This window comes from Varanus komodoensis, unplaced genomic scaffold (assembly GCF_004798865.1).
Source record: "Varanus komodoensis strain SLA01 unplaced genomic scaffold, ASM479886v1 scaffold20_1, whole genome shotgun sequence".
NCBI classification, from domain to species: domain Eukaryota; kingdom Metazoa; phylum Chordata; class Lepidosauria; order Squamata; family Varanidae; genus Varanus; species Varanus komodoensis.
This window is the reverse complement of record NW_025335587.1, coordinates 15,409,588-15,429,814: the sequence shown is the minus strand read 5'-3', so window position 1 is coordinate 15,429,814 and position 20,227 is coordinate 15,409,588. Positions and strand designations below refer to the sequence as shown.

Here is a 20,227-nt window from a genome sequence, read left to right as displayed (position 1 = left end):
AGTTATGTGCAGCCGACTGGCTGAGAAAAATGCGTGCTGCTAGCAAGCGCCACAAAAGGACTCCTTTTGTGCATGGCAGCAAAGGAGACCGGTGTCCTGACCACAGAATACTGCAACGTTTGGTGCGGCTGCAGAGAAACGGGGGGGGGGGGGCTAAGGTGTCCAGCAGGCAGCCCAGAGCATCGCAAAACTCTCATGCTGCAAAGACATTTCCAACTGGATGGGTTTTGCCTTCTTAATTTAGAGACAGATGCTTACGCTGCTGAATAATGCAATACAGACTCTACGATTTGGGGCCGGGGGGGGGATGAATATATGAACATTTCTCCTGGAGAGTGAAGCCAACGACCCACCTAATTGCTGCTGCCCAAATCGGTGCTTTGGGATGTTTTGGAATCCCGCTCCCATCACCCCCACCCCCTCACCACGGCCAATGCCATTTCCCTTCCCCTCCTCCAGTTTTGACCCCCACCCCTGAAAACTGTGTGCATTTCTGCCGATTTCTTGCCGTTTCCCCAAGCCTTCTGAGGGGCTGGAACAATGAATGCTGGAGTAATTTTGCTCTCCACCACAATGGCCCGCAAGATCCCTTCTGGCCCACAAGAAGGACACACGGCAACACCCCTGGCTCACGGAGACTGGAAGCCATCGGACAGGGGAACCGGCTGACCCCTCAACTCCTTGGCCAGGGCAGAAACAAGCCAGCAAGCCCCCTTCCCACCAAGAGGGGGAAGATGCCCTTTCCAAACCAGTCTGGATGCAACAACCTGCTCCGAAAAATATTAGCAACTGAAGCAAAGCCGCAGGGAACCCTGGATCTTGACCTGCCACCCTTCACACCTACTCTTTCTCATTTTTTAAAAGCCATTTTATAAATGGATTTCCAGCTGAGGTTTCACAGAATGGCTTCCAATTCCTGGGAGTCCAGAGACACCCAGAAAAGCCCTTCTCGGCAGAAGCCTCCGGAATCGTTTGAGCTCAAGTCTGCTAACACACAGAGCAGCATCTCAACAAGGGACCAAACAGAGGTGGCGATTTATCAATGGACCAGGACGTCCCTGCTCGACACGGGCAGGCAAGGGCATCACCGACTACCTTCCTTTGCCTTGGTGGCAACTTTCTGTTCCTGCCAGCGAACTTATAGCTACAAAGAGAGGGAAGAGGCCGGGATATTTCCACCCCTGAAGAGGACTGTTGCTCTTCCTGAATTCAGCTTGGGGAAGGGACATGACAACTCCATGGCGCACGAATAACACAAAAACTTCTGCGGCCTGGCAACACAGATCATTCCTGCTGAACGGCTGAGTTTTGCATGCTTGGGGCCAACTCGCCTGATTTCAAACATTTTTCCAAGCTTTCATACAATTTTACTCCATTTAAAACCTACTATTTGCACCCTACAGCTAGCATCCGAAGTTGGAGTCCCTATAAATTGCTAATGTTGAGCTAAACCTTTGCATCTACTGCTGCAGCTTGTGTCATTCAATCCCACAAATAGATTATTGGTCTATACAACGGAGGATTTTGTCTGTCCTGGGTATCTCACCTATAATTTGTACTGAATAACTTTCCACTGTTCTAAGAAATTGGGAAAAATAAACCAGTTGAGGAGGGTGGGGTGGGGTCAGGGGCTAGTTCCACCCCCCCCCCCACTGGCCTTTACCAGTAAGCTGCGTTTCCGCTGCCAAAAAGATCGGCTGTTCACCCCCAAATTTTGGCAGCTATCCACGTCAGAGAGGAGAAAAGCAGAGCAGCTTTCATTCTTGAGCGGCTGCTGTTGGCAGAAATTGCCCACCCTGATCTAGCCATTCTCAATGTATCTTCCAGAATTTTAGTAATCTCTTTCGTGTCCCTCCCATACAACCCCGCCCCCCGCCCCGCACCCGGTGAGCTGCATTTAATACTTGACTTTTTCTTCCTTTGAACATTTTAACAGAACAACAACAGCCCTGATAGGCAGGGCCCCAAAAACCATCCATCTGCCAAATTGCAGCCTGCGTGTCTTGCAGTCCAAAGGGAACAGGGAGGGAAGCTGTTGGAACAGTGACAGGAAAAGCTAAAAGTTCCCTTGACCCTTTGGGCGGTTTCTTAGTAAGCTGGAACGGCAGTGCATCCCTGGCAGTTGGGGTTCCACAGCCAGACCCCTGCCTCAAACTAGCTTTACCAACAGTGCCGGCATTTTCCTTTATTCCACAGTGTTTGTAAGCCACTCTTGGGCTCAGAGCCTACCAGAGCAGTGTCCCATCCGAACGCATAAATGTTTTTTTAAAAATGAAAAAAAAAAAAACAGCAGTGCCGGCACCAGCTTGCTTCTGAAAAACAAATAAACGTTCAGCATAAAGAACGGAGCAAAAACTGACAGCAAGAAAGTCCAGGGGGAAGCAAAAGCTCTCGGACTGGCTTGGAAAAGGTACGGGAGCCATACAAGAGGACTCCCCCCGGAAGACTCGGTGCTTCATTTCGGTAGCCCGGCTGCCTATTCCCCAACTCCAGGCCAACGGCTGCCGTCCCGACAGAAAGCGGCGAGGGTGGAATTCCTCTGCCTTCAGAGGGAAGAATGGCAGTACGATTTCTTCGTCCCGGGAAGCACAACCCAGGGAAGGACCACTGAGTAAATCAACGGATTGCTCCTACAAAGCGGTGGAATAGCCCAACCCACCCAGTTCAGGAGGCTGGTGTGTCCAGTCCTCTCCTCTAGGTGAGGCTTTTGCTTGTTCTTGACACTCGCTGTCACATTTGTGGCGCTCGGCCTCCCAGGGGGATCTTTCCAGCCTGCTTCCAAAGGGAGTTACCACGATCTGCACTTCTTGGGACAGAGCCCAAAGGTACACCCTGTTCTTGGGACACGTTCCCACAAAATAAGGGATGCCCAACTGCACTGGGACCGAGATTGGAAATGATCGTGCCCAAGACGGGATGTCACCAAGGACTATCCGGGCCGTTCTCGTGAGCTGAATGTGGGGAGAACGAAGTGCGTCCCGGAGATTCTGCCAAAATATTCTGTGCTCAGGGAACTAAACCCCAGCCAGTCGCCTCCCTGTTTTGGATTTCTGGTTATTAATATGAGCTCAGCCCAGAGGCCAGGAAGTGGAATTTTCTCTTACACGAATCTAATCAGCTTGTGAACGAGCGAGTTGGCTGTGTGCAATTAAGGCAGCCAGTTTAGGGGGAAAGGAGAAGGAAGAAACCTCCCGGATTAAAGAAGCCGTTTCACAGGTTTTGTTTTAATTTATGCATAAATTTAATTTATAAGCCCACAGTCTCACTGGGCTTATGAACCTTTCTTTATTAAAAGGCATGTCTTTGTAAAAAATGTTGATATTCGTATGCTAGCATTTTATCCTAAGGTCGATGCAGCTGCTGGTTTTTAACATGTGCTCATTGCGTTTGAAATGATTTGAAGACTTGTTCGACCCAGTGAATGAACTTTTCGGGTGCTTCAGAGGGCAGAGGGCAAGTAAAGTTATAAGCCAGGAAACCTTTTTACTAGCCTACCAGGAGAGTGCAGCTTGTAGCTCGCTAGGGGAACAGTTCGAGGCAGAAAACTGGAAATAGTTCCATTTTCTCCCAGTCCAATCCAATTATGCAACCAGGCGCAAGAGCAATATCTGAACATGAGGACTCCAGTAATGACTGACCTCAATGTCTAGAAGATCCTGAATCGAGATTGTATTTTATGAGCCCTCCACCCTTTCTTCCACCCCAGAGGAGAAAAGGACAGGCGGGATGGAAAGTTCCGCCATTCTTCTAGCAGCTGACTTGGTTTCTCTCCTGGGTAAGCAGAAAGTGTGATTCTTAATCTGGACAGACACGACGCTCACCTGGATTCCATTTCCAGTATTCATCTCTCGCCTACCTGCAGTTTCTTGTCACTCGTGGTAACCAGGTGAGCGCTCCAACACAAGGTTGGGTGATCCCCTTTCAGACTCATCTATTTCTTTAAAAAGGAAAACAAGAACGGGCCCGTCCCTTTCCTGAATTCAAACTCCACACCCCCTGAAGGCGCATCTTGTGGAAAAAGTGCTGTGGCTCCTTTCAATGAGGCTTTGCACACAGAAAGGCCTAGGCTAGGCCTGGAGCATCTACAGTTTAAGAGCGATGCTACGGAGGACAGGATTAAAGAAAACCCTAGAGACTCGCTCCTGGTACTGTGTTGGCTCAGTCACGGGCCGGATAGGAACGCTGCAGGTCAATGCACCCAGAAGGCACCAAGAGTGGGGGAAACGGAGTGATTTGCTTAAAACTTTTTTGGAAGCGTCCATTGTTGAAGCCTCGGGATGGTTTAACAATGCAAGATGCAAAATAAAACACAGCGTCAACCAACACTAAAACCCCAATTAAAACAATCAGGTCTTAAAACATTGGGAAAAGGTCCAGTCTAGAGACCCGGCCATCCCGACAGGCTGTGGCCTTTCCTGGGCCAGCAGTGGAAGCCCTTGTGCCCTTGCAGAGGCCGGAGATGCACGGTTCCCATCACCCTGCACCTGGGCCACGCTGGCTTCGGCTGCGGGGAGCCGGAACCAAGCGCCTCCCGAGGCCCCCAAGCTTTGCCACTCGATTCCGGACTTCCCCGCAGCACCCGCTGAGTTCTCCCTCCTGGGCACACGCTCCCCCAGAGCTGAGCGGCCAGAGCCGGGCGTGCTGGGACTGCTTCTCCGCCTCCGCTGGGAGAAGGAGCGGCGTCGCCCGAGCAGCGAAAGGCACCCACTTACCCTCCAGGCCTCTTCTTTTGCTCGCTCGGCTTGGGGTCCTCCGACGGAGCCAGCTTGACGCTGAGTGGCGGAGGCGGCACCTGGGGAGGCTTCAGCTGGTGGGCGGGCGGCTGGACCACGTGGTGGTGCGAGATGGCCAGCACGGGGGTGGCGTAATGGGGCAGCTGGCTCGGGCTGCCGGAGGGGGGCGTGGGGGCCTTGATATCCGGGAGCAGTGGGCCAGAGGCCTTCTGGATCACGGGCGCCACCAGCGGGGGGTCCTTGCTGAGGCACGGGGTGCTGAGGAGCGGCGGGTGGCGCTGGATCAGTGGGGGGGACAAGGTGCTCTGGGCCCCAGGCTGAGGGGGGCTGGTGACCACTGGGATGGGGATGACGGAGATCGGAGTGGCGAGCGGCATGGGTGCGGGCGGGGGGGCCACTGGGGCTGGCGGGGAAAGGGGCACCACCGCCCTCTCATTCCGCAGCTCGTTGGGGTGCGTGGTATGGTTAATTCTCTGCAAAGTGGCCTTCTTCTGCTCTTGTTCGCCTTCCAAGAGGAACTTCTCATGTTTTTCGTTTTCCTCTGGAGGGAGGTGGGATTTAGGGAGGAACGAGAAGAGACATGAAGGGCGGGTGGGGGGGGGGGGAGAGAGAGAGAGAGAGGAAGACGCCATTAATAGAAATGCAATCATTTCCGTCCTCTAAAATTGGGGAGAGTGCCCAAAATGTTATTAAAGCATAATTGTGTTCCACTTCTCTTCTTAGGAGCTGAAAATCAGCCAGGTTTCTATTAAAAGACAAACCAAGTTATCTGCACGTCAGACATTACCACCTAATGCTGATGGTAGGTTGAGCATTTCAAGTCACTCTGGTGTTCACAAAGATGTGAAGATCTGGGAAAAAGCCAGAATTAAACTTATTCTTTTTCTGGAGAAGCAAATAATTTAAGGGGGAAAAATGGAAAGGGCTTTCTCTAGGTGCTTGTGAAGATGCAATTCTATGCAAATATAGCAATGAAGATGTGCCCAATTGCTATTTACAAATTTCAGTGCACAAGGAGGGAGTTGAAATATGGAGAATGGCAATTGGATCGCCTGAGATTGGCACTCTGAGCTTGTGGGCACACCTGGATACTTGAGAAACCATCCTGGACAGGCACAGGTGGTAGCAAAGCAGAAAATGCCCCCCCCAGAAGCATTCGTGGCGGGTTAAACAAAGCAACCAGTAAGAAAATATGGCAACATTTTATAAATAAAACGGGGAGGTTGTTGTGTCATTTGAACCCAGATGAGAAAACAAACCATGGTCAACAAGCCAATAAGAAACCGTGGCTTCTCTTCCTGGGTTGTGCAGAGTGACTAAATCATGACTTGTAAGTCCCCGCTCAGCCATGGAGCCAACTGGGTGACTTTGGGCCAGTCACAGACTCTCAGCCCAACCTACCTCACAGGGTTGTTGTGGGGATAAGATGGAGGAGGAGAATGATGTAAGTTGCCTTGAGCCCTCTGTAGGAAAAAAGGCAGGATATAAATCGAAATAAAAAAAAAAAACTGTGTGTAGACAACACGGTAAGCCAGGTTTCAACAAGCAACCACGGTTTAATAACAATCCACACTTCACCTCTGAGTGGGGCTTGCCGGTCACCAAGATTCACGGAGGTGATCCATGAATGGGGTCTTTTCATGCGTGGCCCCCAAACGATGGAATGCCCTCCCAGAAGTGGCTTGCGTGGTGGCTACAGAGCTGATGATTGCCTGCCTTCCCGCCTGCCAGAAAGCTTCTGATTCCCCTAGAAAAGGAATTCTTAACGGCCGCTTGTTCTTTAATATCATTTTGAATGCTGCATTTTAAATTTGCCTTTCTCCCTAGTTCAGCTGCATGAATATAAAGTTTGCTAAAAAGATCTCAAACCCTTGTTGCTGCTTTTAAAAGTATCTTTTAACCTGTTTTACTGTTGCATTACTAATGCACGTTACCCTTGGCCCTTTGGCTATAGAAAGATGATAAAATAAATTTGTTACAATGAATACAAATAATTATAAATTCTACTCCTCCAATAGGCCCCAAACACATGGAAATACCTCTTCTAGTCTACATGACAACTAACAGCCAGTGTTTGGGCAGGAGTGCCCTAAACTAATTCAATCCTTCCATTTAGTCTCAGACTAACCCAGTCTCCTGTTTCCAACAGGGACAGCCTGATGCTGATGAACAGCTTCCCAGCAAGGCTACCTACCATCCCAGAACACAGGAGCTTGGAGGCCTCTTCACTGGGTCTAACTGCATTTGTACATCAGCCCTGCAATGCTCAGGAGACCATCCCCAAACCCAGCCCGCCAGGGAAAACAGGGCGAGAGACAGGTTACTTGGCACCCGGCTGCAGAGAAGGACTCTCTGCTGAAAACAGCAAGTGGGAGGAGGGGGGTGCTAGTCCTCAAGCACGTGTCTCCCTGCTGTGCAGTCTGGAATGCGATGCGGCAGGTCACCTGGGCGGCAGCCAACCTCGGAAGCGGCGCTGGGGCCGCTCCCTTGCATGTGACACGGCAGCGCGTCACCGGACTGTCTGTGCAGCCCAGCCGGGATGGATATCAAGCCCCAGACGGAAGCAGCAAGCGATGGAATCCGCTTTGCTGGGAGGCGGGGGGGGAGGCGGGCCCACGTGACTAAAATCAAGCCACACTACCGTGTGCGGTATTACACAACTGCGCACAAGCATGCCAAAAGCCTTGCGACAAAGCAAGCCCCAACCGTGCCTCCTGCAAGCCCTCTTCGGCTGCGTTCGGCAAACCTGCAGCCGTCCCGAGCCCCAGTCCTAAAAACCTTGGGACGCCCTAGATTATGCAAGAATGTGAAATCACAAACCCAGCACGAATTCCGCTCAGACTGAATACCAGGAATTTTCTTCCGCAGACTTAAGGGCTGGATGCATGCTTGGTTCCCCCGCCCCCCCAGCTAAGATCCTACAGTTATGATGCAATCCATTCGTATGTTGCGGAGAGAGTCCAGAAATCCCTTCTCCTAGCAAACTGAATTCTGGATTTCTCTGGCAGAAGATAAACTAGCCCTTGGGGTGGTGGGGGAGGGAGGGAGATGCTCCCAAGGACGGAAAACTTCTCAGGAAGAAAAGCTAGCCGAGGTTTTGCACGAACAATAGAATGCTGATGTTTTGCCAAGCCAAAAAGACATGTTGTGTTCCCACACACAAAAATTTCCAGAAGGGTTCAACTAACCCACCAAAGAAGCTCACAGCAGAACCGCAAAAACAACAGCCAACAAAGCTGCATCAACAACCAACAAATGCCCCTAGAAGACAACCAACACTTTCTTTGCAAGCAGTGGTATCAAAAAAATTTCCTCATTTGCTTTTCTAGGCCATTTACATTTTTAACAAACCCCTAAATGACTGCCACAGCATGGACCTGATGGATCTCCCTGTAGAAGGAATTCCTCAATCAAGATGTCACCACCAAAAAGGCCCTGTTATTGGGGGAAGATCCCCTTCCCCTCCCACTGCTGACAGTGGGAACACCTGAAACAAGGTATTTCCCAATTACCTTAAATACCTGGCAAGGTGCCCGCCATGTACCTGGGATGCAGGTTTCTCAAAGCTTTAAAACAGGGATGAGTAAGTTGACCTAAGTTCATGAAGCTCTTGGTCCAATTTCAAAATTGGCAGGAGTAATCCTTCCTCCAAGCTAGGGTAGGAAGAAAGAGGGAGAGAAAAAGGAGCAGGAGGAGAGAAAGACAGGGATGCATCCATAAAGCTAACCATGTTGCAGGGCAGGTTAGGTGGGGGAGGGAAGAGGCAGACCAGTTTATCTGGGAATGCAGTGGGTGCTTTTGCAGTGGCCAAGAATTAAAACAGGCTCAAGACCAAATGCAAAGCATTTGGAGAAGCGCTGGGAAGGAAGCCTGCTTCCAAAGCCGGACCCCCCCAACATGTTTCTTCATCCTTCCTGTGAACTGTAGTTTGCCTCGATCTCAGGCATCTTTCGTAGCCTGCAGAAATGACTCACGGCTAGGAGAAAGGTTTTCTCGCTCACCCGGATGAGGAAAAGTTCAGAGGCCCAGCTTAGGTAGACTGGAGCTCATACCTGGCACACCTCATCGTTCTACCCAGTTCCTGCTGGATGAGCAAACCCAAGGAGCTAAGCCCATGTGGGTTTCTGGAGTGGCTGCACTGCATACCTTCCCTGCCCTCGGATGACGTCTTGGAACTCAGCTGGATGCTACTAGGGGACCGGCTGGAAAAAGCCAAACCAGGCCCTCCCAGGTGCCTAAGCACCTTCCAACTGCAGAATGTGGATGCTAGAGACACTTCTGCAGAGGAAATTCAGAAATCAGGCCAAGCTGTAGTTTGCCCTCCCGAAAATAAGCTGCGATTTAGAGTTATTTGATGGCTTTGGGTTAAGTGCCTTCTGCTCTCCAGGCCTCAAGCATAATCATGGTCTGCCAGCTGAGATGCCACGCCAGATCTTAGCACAAACCTGGTTTGCAACCCTAAACCATGTCCTCTGATATTGGTCTGCCGGTTGCATAACATGGTTTGCCAATAAACCATGGTTTGCCAAGTTTTATTCAGGGCCTGGCCGAGTTCGTGAATGCAGACCTTCATATGTGCAGACGTGAAGACCTGGGGTTGGCCAGAACAGCGCTGTTCTCCCGTCCGACGCCTGCAAAGATTTCTGTCAGTCCTCAACATGCCGGCTTTGCATGGCTTCGCCACCACCAAATCTCCCTTCCACACCTGCCTAGTAATTGGCACTCTGCGTCTTTTGCAAATGTCTGTGTATAAACAGAACAGTTTGAACTTTCTAAAGTGAAGCCCTGCCGAATCTAGAGGACACAGTCAGAATAAAGGCCAAATGAATCATTATTTTCCAACCCGGAGAGTTTTGGGAACTCCCAAAGCTCACGACAACTAGCAAGCTTTTCATCTGTTTATCAGCACCCATCACCTCCCAATCAGCCTCTGAATAGCTGGATTCCGGGTAAAAAGCAGACTTAAGCTCACGCCACTATGTTGCGGCAATCAGACTGCCGGAAAAGGCCTAAAAGAAATGTGGGTTCCAGTTTTTCCTGGATTATTAAGCTCACTGTTTGACTAGGGGCCCATCAGCGTCTCAGCCTAGCCCACCTCACAGGGCTGATGTGTAGGCAAACTGAAGAAGAGGAAGCGGACAAATTAAGCTGTTTTCATTTCCTTGGAAGGAAAAGGACATAACGGAACTAGAATGAGAAAGAAAGAGCCCAAGGAGTGAGACTTAACAAGAGAGACAGGCCAGAAGATCTAGAGACGGGGGTGTCTGACATGCAGGATTCTGGTTCAGCCACAGATCTGCCCTGGATATCCGTCTTTCAACTCCCTTATCTGAAAAATGGGAAGGTGGGGGCAGAGGGTTTATCTCCTATGCAAGGAAGGGAGGACTCAATGGCACCACCGCGTTATTGTCACTGGATTGGTATTATTTTTATTAGTAATAATAATCGTTTCTAAAGCACCGTACAAAAAGTGTCTTCTGTACATTAACCAGAGGTTTTTTGGAAGGATTTCTACCAAACCCTTAATTATCACACGCTGGTGCATTAAGGGCTATTAAAACCATGCCCGTTCCCTGCTGAATCGACTTATTATTATTATTATTATTATTATTATTATTATTATTATTATAGTAACATTTCTATGGTCTCCCGCTTCTTTGTTCACTGCTTCACTCTGTATAGCCAGCCTCTGGTAAATCCGACACAAGTTAAATCTGCTTAGCTTGCCCATGACTTCCAACCACTGGGTTTGCCATTCTGCATTCCACGAGGTTCAAAGACACTGGAACAAGCCCTCGACTTTGCAGACTTTCACGCCTACGCAGAGATTCGCCTCTTCAGAAACCCTACATGGCTCATTTGCAGAGTTCATTTTCTCCATTAGAGTTTTGCTGTGCAGATCCATGTTCCCATTTTACAGATGGCAGCAAGGAAAGACTGAGAGCAGAGAGCACCCATCCAATTAAGGGGCACTATATGCAACATATAGTACACTTAAGTGACTCTCCACAGTTTCTCTTCTCCTGCCACAGTACAGAATTGATCTCTGCCAGTGAGGTTCTAGTCCTCACTTGGCCGTGAAACTCATTGGGTGATTTCAGGTCAGTCAGACTCGCAGTCCGGCCTACCTCACAGGGTTATTGTTGTAAGGATCAAATGGAGATATGGAAGCCATCTTGGGGTTTTCACAAGAGGAAAAAAGGGCGGATGTAAATACAATGCAATAACAACAATAATATAGCATTCCTGCTGCAGCAACCACGGTTTTAAAGGATTCCCTTAGGAAACCTCAGAGAAGCAGAACATCCCATTAAGTTGTTGGGATGGTGCCTCTGATGTGGCAGAAGACATGGAAACATAGGACAAAACTTACAACAGGACAAGTGAGCAAATGCAAGCATTGGTGATAAGAGATGCCCCTCTTTCTGGAACTAGGTGAAGGGTTTTCTTTCCTATAGTCTTTGCCAAGAAAGAGTTTAGTATTGTTTCACAACCACCTAGGAAGGCAGGACAAGCAACGGAGCCTTGAGATCGCAACGGATGGGGCTATAAAATGAAGCCAGTGAATGAATTCAACCTGGCGAGCTTGAAACCCCATCCTTAAGGAAGCGCAATGCCACACCTGCATGGTTAACAGGGCAAATGCCAAGCAGAAGCCGGGACCGTCGGAAATCTTTCCCAGCCAGCTGCCTTGCGGGAGCGTTGGGACTGCCGTGCCTGCCATTGCCGGCTCCAAGGCGAACGCAGCCGGAGGTCACCAGGTCATGAAAGATCTGTAGATCCTTCATGGAATCGGAGCTTTAAGCAAAAGCTACGCCGGATTTAGGCCCTTCCAACTTTCCCCTGGCCCCCTCCCACTTTCCCCTGGCCCCCTCCCACTTTCCCCTGGCCCCCTCCCACTTTCCCCTGGCCCCTTCCCACCCACCTGTGGCAGGTGACCCCAGAGAACTTCTGCACAGTTTCTGAGGAACACTGTAAGGAACCAACTGTGCACGAACAGATCACGTGTCTCGGCCCAAGTTCCATCCCAGGAACCTGAAGTTAAGAAGAAGTGAAACTGTATTGCTTCCCTGTATTGCTTGATACTGAGACACATGGGCCAGTGGCCAAAGTCAGGATGAAGTAGCCTTGAATGTTCAGGTGGTCCAATTGGCTTTAAAAAAAGAGTAGAGGCAATGTGTAGTGGTTAGAGCTCTGTCCATGAAGCTCCTGACTCACCCTCCGACTCAGCCTAGCCTACCTCAAAAGGCTGTTGAGAGGGTAAGATGGCGAAGAAGAGGGCTATAGAATCACGAAATAGTTCCTTGGAGGTTCCTCAGAGAAGGAAAAAGGAAGGACACAAACCTAAGCATTGGATCAACTCCTCAGGCAAAAAGCAATTATTTTATTATATGTTTATTGTATTTTTAGTGTCTCTTCTATGAATTGCCCGGAGAGCTTTGGCCGTGGGGAGCTATGAAGGTGAAATAAGTAACAGTGAGTAACAACCAGCTGACAAGAAGAACTGGCAGAGAACGCCCCAGCAGTTCCCCCTGACACGCATCTTTTCTTGGAGTGACTCATCTGGGAAACGCTTCGGACTCCCTCCCTTCCCTTATGACACAGAACACGCATGTCTGAACCTGCCTCCTGGGTTGCATCTATTAAGCCTCTGTTGCCCCAAGAAGGGGTCCATTCTGAGCTACCAACGAAGGAGGGATCAAGAGAGGAAACCAAGACAGGGAATCCCCAAGAAATCTTGGGGAACAGTTTCCAACTAGCATGAGCAGTCCCTCGTTAGACACAAAACTCCAGGCAAAGAGACACCAACATTGGAAGTGTCCTCTGATATACTGCTTCAAAATCTCTGCCCCAACAACTTCGGACTGGAGTGTCCCATTAAACCATGATGAGATGCTAAAGCAACCAGACTTCTTTCCTCTCCTGCCATCCATGAAGCTTGATGGAAAAAATGCATAGAAACAGAGCGAGTCAGAAGGGACCTCCAGGGCCATCTAGTCTGACCCATCTCCAAAGGTCCCTCCAAGTCACTAGGAAAGCTTTGGAAGGTCTCCAGTTCTGATTACACCAGCAGGGGCACCTCTTCGGGACACTCCCTGATTTTTTTTTTCCAAAATCTTGATTCTGTTCAAGACTTGGCCAAATCCAAGACAGATTTAAACAGTTTTTATGATGTGCTGCATTCCTTTAGATAGAAAAAGGTGTACAGATTTGCTGGTTCACACAAGGAGTTGGTACATTTTCTGCCTGAAGGTGCACGGGATCCCACCCCTTAGTTATTTCTCTGATTTCCTGCATTTATGTCCCACCATTTTCCCTCCTGTCAGAAACCCAAAGTACCTTAAAAAGCTCCATTCTGTCCTCAAAAAGCCCACCCTGCGAGGTGGGTTAGGCTGGGAGTGAGTGACTGGCCCAAAGTCAGCCAGTGAGCTACATGGCCAAGTGGGTCCTAGAACCAGGATGTCCTGGGTCTCCAGCCCAGTGCTCTAACCACTAGGCCACACTGGCTCACAGGATTCTATTCTGCGCCCCTTTCCTCCCTTCTGTTTTGATGGTTTCCTCCAATAGCTGTTGTGTTGTACATGTTCTCCAACAGCAGTCATTTTGTGCAAAAAGGGGGTTATAAAATTCAAGAAGTATGACTTGGGTTTGCTAGGCTGCATTATTGAATATGGTGCAAGGCCAGCTATCTGCATAAACAAGACATCATGATCATACCAAAATAAAGATAGGGATAGGGCAGGAATATTAGATTAAATAGCCCTGGGGACAAAGATCTAAACAGCCACAGACTGGCAAAGGTCAGGGACCCGCAAGCGGAAACTGTTTCTCTGTTCGACAAATTATATAACTGGATTAAGGAAAACCACACGAATTTGCTTCCAGTAACTACAATAAAGACGAGTATTTTCAAGGTTATAACTGCCTGCAATTCGACCCACGGGAGTTTAAGCCTCCGCTGCACAGAAATTGAAACTGTAGGCTGTTTGGGGAAAAAACCTATGGTGTGCAGTGCTGCATGCCCATTGAAAGCAACCAAGTTTGAGGGGGTCCAAAAATGGAACAGCTATTACTAGTCATGGCCTTGGGTGGCGGGCTCCCTTACAGCCTTGGTACTGCCCCGAAGAGTAGGAGTCCCTACTTGGTTTTTGCTTTTATATAATTTTATGGATTTTGTCACTGTTTATTGTTTTTAATTTTACGTTGTGAGCCGTCCTGAGATGCTGAGGCATGCGGTGACAGCATATAAAAGTTTTAAATAAATTAAAATAAATCAGATGTGAAAACAAGAGAAGAGACTGTTCAAGGAACCGCAGCTGGTCAGCAATATTACAAGGACCAAACACCAGCCACTGATGTGAAGGAGAATCCCTGTGAGCTGTTTGGAAAAAGAAGGAGCAGGTTTAATAACCTCTAGCTTGAGTAGAGCCTAGGCAACTCAATCACAGGGACACCTCTTCCCTTATCTACCTGCACTGATATTAAGATCATCTGAGCTAGTAAGAACATCTTTCCAGGTGCCCCTGCTAAAGGAGTCGAGCAAGGCAGGTGTCTACAGGATTGAGTCTTTTCAGTGGTGACATCCACCTCCTTGGAAAGCTCTCCATCAAAAGGCTCACCTGGCACCTACGGTTTATTCTTTTCAGCACCTAATTATTCTCCCAGAATTTAAATTAACAACACTGTTTAACTTAACAACATTGTTCAGTGCTTTCAGTCCTGCTGCTGGTTTTAATCTGGGTGTAGGATGCTGTCATGGTGTCATCTTTTGCTCTTGGTTTTCCTGTGATGTTTTCATTTTTGGTTTTATTTTGATGGATTGTACTTTACCCCCAGAACTTCACTTACCAGGCACTTTAAAAAGTATAGTAAATAAAGGGCCTAAGACGAAATAAGGGACAATCTTATGGTCTCTGGAGTAGCTCTCGGGATTTTTCAAATATCCTCCCACCAAATCTGGCTGCAACAACTTTGGAATGCAGTTTGAAGATCTGTTTTAGCCCTGTTTCATCCAGCAAAGAACACACTGCCGGTTTCTGAGGTGGCAGGAATGACCTCCGCTGGTCCTCTTGCAAGATCAGAGACTTCCTTCGGATGGGTGGCAACCCAACGGAGTTCCACCCTAAAGTAAAAAGTACATTTATTATATTAAGTTTAAAATATGAAACCTACTGAGGCTGCAAACAGCTGCAAGAAATGCATGGCTGCTTTGCTTTCACCATGCTCAGTTCCACACTGTCTGCCTGGATCTCCGGGAAGTCGCAAAAAAGCAGCACTATATCTAAAAGGAGAAATCCGCTTTGGTCACTCCAGGTCAGTTACTTGCCTTGTTGTCTGACAGTGAAAGGTAATGCCCAGATCCCCCCAACAAGCCCACCCTGGACTCCCCTTAAAAAAAAAAATCCTTGCCCAGATGCCCCTTTAAATTCCCCAAATGCTCCTGTGCTAGCTAGCACTGCTGCAGGGCATTCTGGGAAATCAGGAAGTGTAACAGGACACGGCGAATTATGGGGACTAAGGAAGGGCCAATCAAAGGGCACTTTGCCCAACACTTCCCTCAATGCAACCTTGACACTGAAGACTTTCCTGCTTCACACACACTTCGGAGGTGCCCAGAAGGGCTACCTCCTCTTGCTGCTGTTCCCCCCGCGCCCAGCAATCGGTGGCACGGCACCCCCAAAGATGGTCCTTCTGTAGCCCTTCACAGACCTGCAACCTCTTTTCGGGTGCCTGGCCCTAGAGACTCCCTGGTATGAGCCCAGTCCAGAATCACCAAGATGGTCCCAACTCCATGCAGGATCCAGGAAAGTTTAGGCTGGATCAGAGACGATCAAGAGGCAATACAACCATCTTCCAATATCGGGAGCGACATCGCATGGCACAAATGTGTCTCCAGCTCCTAAACCCACAGGTCTCCAAGAGTTTCAATGCAAAAGCAAAAGAACTTGCGGACTTCCAATGATTCACTGGGAGGTTTCTGGGCCAAAGTTTTCATGTAGATCTTGGATGGGCACTGAACTGAGATGAAGGAAAGGTCGGTCCCCACCCCACTGCCAGACTGGGGGATCTTTAGGGTCTCTTCTAGGGGGTTCCCCCCAAAACCCCACAAATGGGCCATTTTCCGAAGAACTCTACCAGCATGGCTGACATTGCTTAAAGCATTCATAACCCACTCCCCAGTCACTGATTGCCCAATTCACCACAAACCTGTCTGCATATCTGAGCCAGGAGTTCACGGTCAGAGTGCTAGATCTGGACTTGGGAGATCTGGGCTCTAATCCCCACTCAGCCACGATGCTCCCAGGGTGACCCTGAGCCTCTCGGTCTAGTCTACCTCACAGGGCTGTTGTGAGGATAAAATGGAGGAACTTGTGGAACTGTCCTGAGTTCTCTGCAGGAAAGCAGTGGGATAGGGCTCTATTAAATACATCCATCACAATCTGCCTAAGTGGATTCTCTGTATTTTATTTTCGTTTTCCTGTTAAACCATCCTGAGACGATGGTAAGGGACGGTCTTAAAAAAGTTTTAAAATAAATAATAAATTCTTTAGTTTGGTTCCCAATTGCCACCCAATTGCACGCACGCACACACACCCAAACAAACACACACACTTCCTCCTATGAGGTATGCTTTAAAAACAAAGCCTCTTTTAGTACACAAGGGACATGCTGGATCGCAGGTATTTCCTGCGTGCTTCTTGCCATCATTAACCCTATTCATTATTACAGAAAGCAAAATCAGCACTTCACAGTCTGTTTAAACATTAAGCCAATTTCACTGGTAAACAGAAGCACAGCTGCCGAAGACGAGCAAAGAACCCTGGTGGTTTTTTTTTATTTGCAATATCCACATTCGCATGCACCTGGGCAAAAATAGTTTGCCACTGCTGCGAAGCTCCTGGCTATGCACACGTAATATACATTCACACATACAGACTCAGACTAGGAGGAACATTATTTTGGTCCCCCCTCTCTATTAATGTGATGGCTAGTTGATAAGAATACACATTCCACAAATAGCGCGATTAAACTGAGATCTGGATTAAAGAAGGGGGAGGAGAGCACAGGCTGCTGCATAAGGAACGCGTTGGCTTCTCGATCTTCCCTAGTATTACTACCAAAATGACATTTTCTTGTTCTAAGTATAGCCCACGCTACAACCTGCCTGCACGAGTGCAGTGGCTGCCTCAGGAAGCAGAAGTTAAAACACATTCAGATGAGCTCTGAATGCTAAAAAAAAAAAAAAGATTGCGGCATATAAAGAAAGGGGCATTCTGATTTTCGTCTCTCTCTCTCTTTGCAATGCAACGCAATATCCCCTTTTCTGGGCTTATGCCACGGACGAGGGCAGGCCGCCGCCGACGCCCCACCCGCGTGCACGCATACGCAAGCAAGCGCGCTCGCTCGCACTCACACGCACGCACACACACTCACAAACATAAGAACGCACCGAGGGTGTTGCAAGAATGAAACCGCCAGCAACAGCCGCCCCAGTGGGAGCGTCCCCAGCGCACGTGGTCGGGGGCAGGGCCCGGACACGTCATCGGCTCCCCCCCCGACCAATCGGACGAGTTTGGAACGCCGAGCAAACACGCAACGTTCCAAACCCGGGGAAAAGGGCGGGGGGGGGGAGAAAAACATGCGCCGCCAACGTTCCATTGTGCCCTGAGATCTCGGCCACGCGCTACGGCTGATCTACGCCCCCGGACACCCCCCCGGCCCTGGATCACCCCCAGCAGATTTCCCATGCAACGCAGAGGCGGCGGGCGGGCAGGAGGGCAGGCGGGCGGGGGGAGTTTAAAAAGGCTCCCGGCGCCTTCTGCCGCCCCCCCCCCCCGCGCTGCAAGCAGGCGCGTCTTCACTACGCGGAGAGAGGCTGTGGGAGCGCGGCTCCAGGGTGCAACAGCCCCGCCCCGGGAAGCTTGGGACGAGAAGGGGGCAGGTCCGTCCCCAAAACGAAACCCAGACGGTTAGGGTTAGGAGTAGGGGACGCCTTTCCTCCCCCGCTTCCTAGATCGCTTGCTTTTGCTTCCCCCCCCCCCCCGCTTTGGAATCGGGGAGCCATCAGGAGGGAGGGGCTGGCGCAAAGCTACATGACTTCGTAACCCGCTCCTGCAACCGCCCCCTCCCTCTCGCGAACGCTTCCACGCGCGTTTGGCCTGCACGGATTACGCGATTAAAAGTTGAGCTCGACGGAACCGTAGAAGGTGCGGGGGGGGGGGTCGTGTGAATGGGAAGGAAACCGCACGAGTGCGCGGAAAGTCATCACAATTCATCGGTGCTAATGACTGGTCTTACGTGCATTGCGTCTGGTTAACGACGAGAACAGTGCACGGGTTATCACGCCCCCGCCTTCTCTTTTTACACGGCAAAGCGGGAAGAGATCCGATTTTTATTTATATTAAGGTGGGCACTGCTGGAAAGACCGCAGACCCATCGCTCTGCACAGGCTCCTTGACTTCTCCCCCGCCCTCCACCACCACCACCCCAGGGCTCGCGTGTCAGCAAGTCGAAAGCCAAAACCGCACAGACCCAGACGGGAAGCGTTCAAGAGGCTGCGATCCTAGACGCGCGCACCTCGGAGCCAGTCCCGCGGAACTCAAAGGGGGTTTGCTTCCGAGCAGACACGTCAGAGGATCGGGCACTTAGGAGTGGCGGAGGGCCAACCACCCCCTCCAACCTCCGCTGCTTGTGCAATAGTTTTTAAACCCCATACAAAAGCCTTCTTCACGCACACCCCGCCCAAATTTTCAGCAAAAATATTAATCCAAAATGGGGGGAGGGAGAGAAAGGAGGGCAACTCCCCATTCGGAAACCGAAATAGAAATCAGGTGATTTCTTTCCCGTTGCAACATCTCCGCCGAGAAAGATAAAACAGAAAGGGGAAAGCATGAAAGCCAAGCCTATTTCGCCGGAGCCTCCACCGCCGTACACGCGCCAAAAACGTATCAGGGCTTCGCCAGGTTCAGCCAAGCGTCGGATGCAACGCGTGTTTGCTCGAGCGGCAGCCCCAGCGGGGCAGCAGCGCCGTGCTCCCGCGCACTGGCTGGGGAGCCTTCCCCGACACGCGTCCACACCGCGCGCCCCGGATCGCGTTACAAAGTTGCTTTCGCTTCACACGCGCGCACGGAAGGACCGTCCCCGGGCAGCTCCGGGTGGCTGGGCGATCCAGCCGTGCAACCGTTCTGGAAGCGCATGCATCCCCCTTCGCCTGCGGTTGCGCGCCTCTGCCCCCCCCCCCACCCCGGGTGACTTACCACGTGTTTTCTGCTGTTGCTGCGCTTGCCATTCCAGGAACCTGGCCGCTTCTAGCAACGTCTCAATGCTCATTTCTCGGGGCTGCGTCTCAGCGGAAGGTCCAAAGTCTTGGGAGACGTGCACGCCCCCCAAAATAATTTTTCTAAAAAGCAGAAGGGGGGGGACTCCCAGCTTTGCCCCTCCTGGCAAGACCTCCGGCGCTGCGGGGACCGTTGCAAAAGAAGAGGGAACAAAACCGAGACGCCCGGCCAGGCACTCTCCCCCTCCCACCCCGCGCCGCCGCGAAGCTTCCAGACAAGAAAAAGGCTTTGTAACAAGATGGCGATGTGTAACAGAAACACAACAAGAAAAAAAAGGGGGGGAAGCGGGGGCTGGCTCTGCCCTCCGCTACTACGGCGCGGGCTGGAGGCGGAACCCGGCCCGGATTCCTGCAGCGCTCCAGACGGGAGCGCCCCTGCCTCTGACAGGCGCGGAGTTTCCGTTTACGCACGCAAGCCGCATCGGGTGACCCGCAGGTTTTCCTGGGCGGCGCCGCTCCGCGCTCGCACGTGGCGGCTGGCATGCTCGGGCGCCCGGCCAAGCAAAGGCGGGGCCGCTCCCCGCTCGCGGGAAAGCGGGGGGTCGGAGGCAGCCGCCCCCCTCCGCAGCACGCCGCGGTTGGAGAGGTCCGCGCTGCCTTCGCCTTTCCTTCCCCCGGCAGGGCGCACGCCATTCCCTGCAGCTTGCAATGGTACAGTCCGCGGGGGGGGGGGAGGAGGAAGTAGGAGAATTTGCTAATATTGCTCGTATTGCGCCGAGGCGAGTTGCAATGCCAGTCCCTGGGGTGGCCATCGCAGCGTTACGACAGACTCCAGGCGTGAAAGGGCTGAGCTTCTGAGCAAGCAGTTCTCGTGTCCCTAAAATTAGCCCTTGCGCCCATGCAACACCAAGTTTTTAAAGGGGATCCGGAGGGGGGGGGGTCTGGGAAATGGCAGGCCAGTTAGTTTAACATCTGTTCCCGGTAAGCCGCTGGAAAATATTATTAAATATTATTAAAGATACAATTATTCTGCACATAGCAGGTGCAAACCCTGCTTAAGCAAGGAAACAAGTTTTGCTGAAATATGGCTTCTGCAAGGGGAAGTCTTGTCCCACTGACCTGCTGCAGTTCTTTGAGTGTCCATAGGCATGTAGACCCTGAGGCTGAGGATGATTAACGGCAAAAGATGTTAAGAATGGACTAGAAAATATTTATT

General features: G+C 50.6%; 1 protein-coding gene across 6 annotated transcripts in view; it reads right to left on the bottom strand.

Moving 5' to 3' along the window:
• MNT (MAX network transcriptional repressor) overlaps positions 1-19,345 on the bottom strand; it is a 54,912-nt gene extending 35,567 nt beyond the window's left edge. For 4 of the 6 annotated variants that reach the window (XR_006414700.1, XR_006414697.1, XR_006414699.1 and 1 more), the window contains exons 1-2: positions 18,992-19,345; positions 4,713-5,274 (exon numbers count right to left, since the gene is read on the bottom strand). Coding sequence is in view for 1 of the 6 variants with exons in the window: in XM_044429823.1 (XP_044285758.1) it covers positions 4,713-5,274; positions 18,992-19,064 (635 nt within the window). In the remaining 5 variants the exon portion in view is untranslated. The remainder of the gene's footprint in view (positions 1-4,712; positions 5,275-18,991) is intronic. The other 2 variants (XR_006414696.1, XM_044429823.1) reach the window with 1 other exon arrangement.
• Between the last annotated feature and the right edge of the window lie 882 nt (positions 19,346-20,227).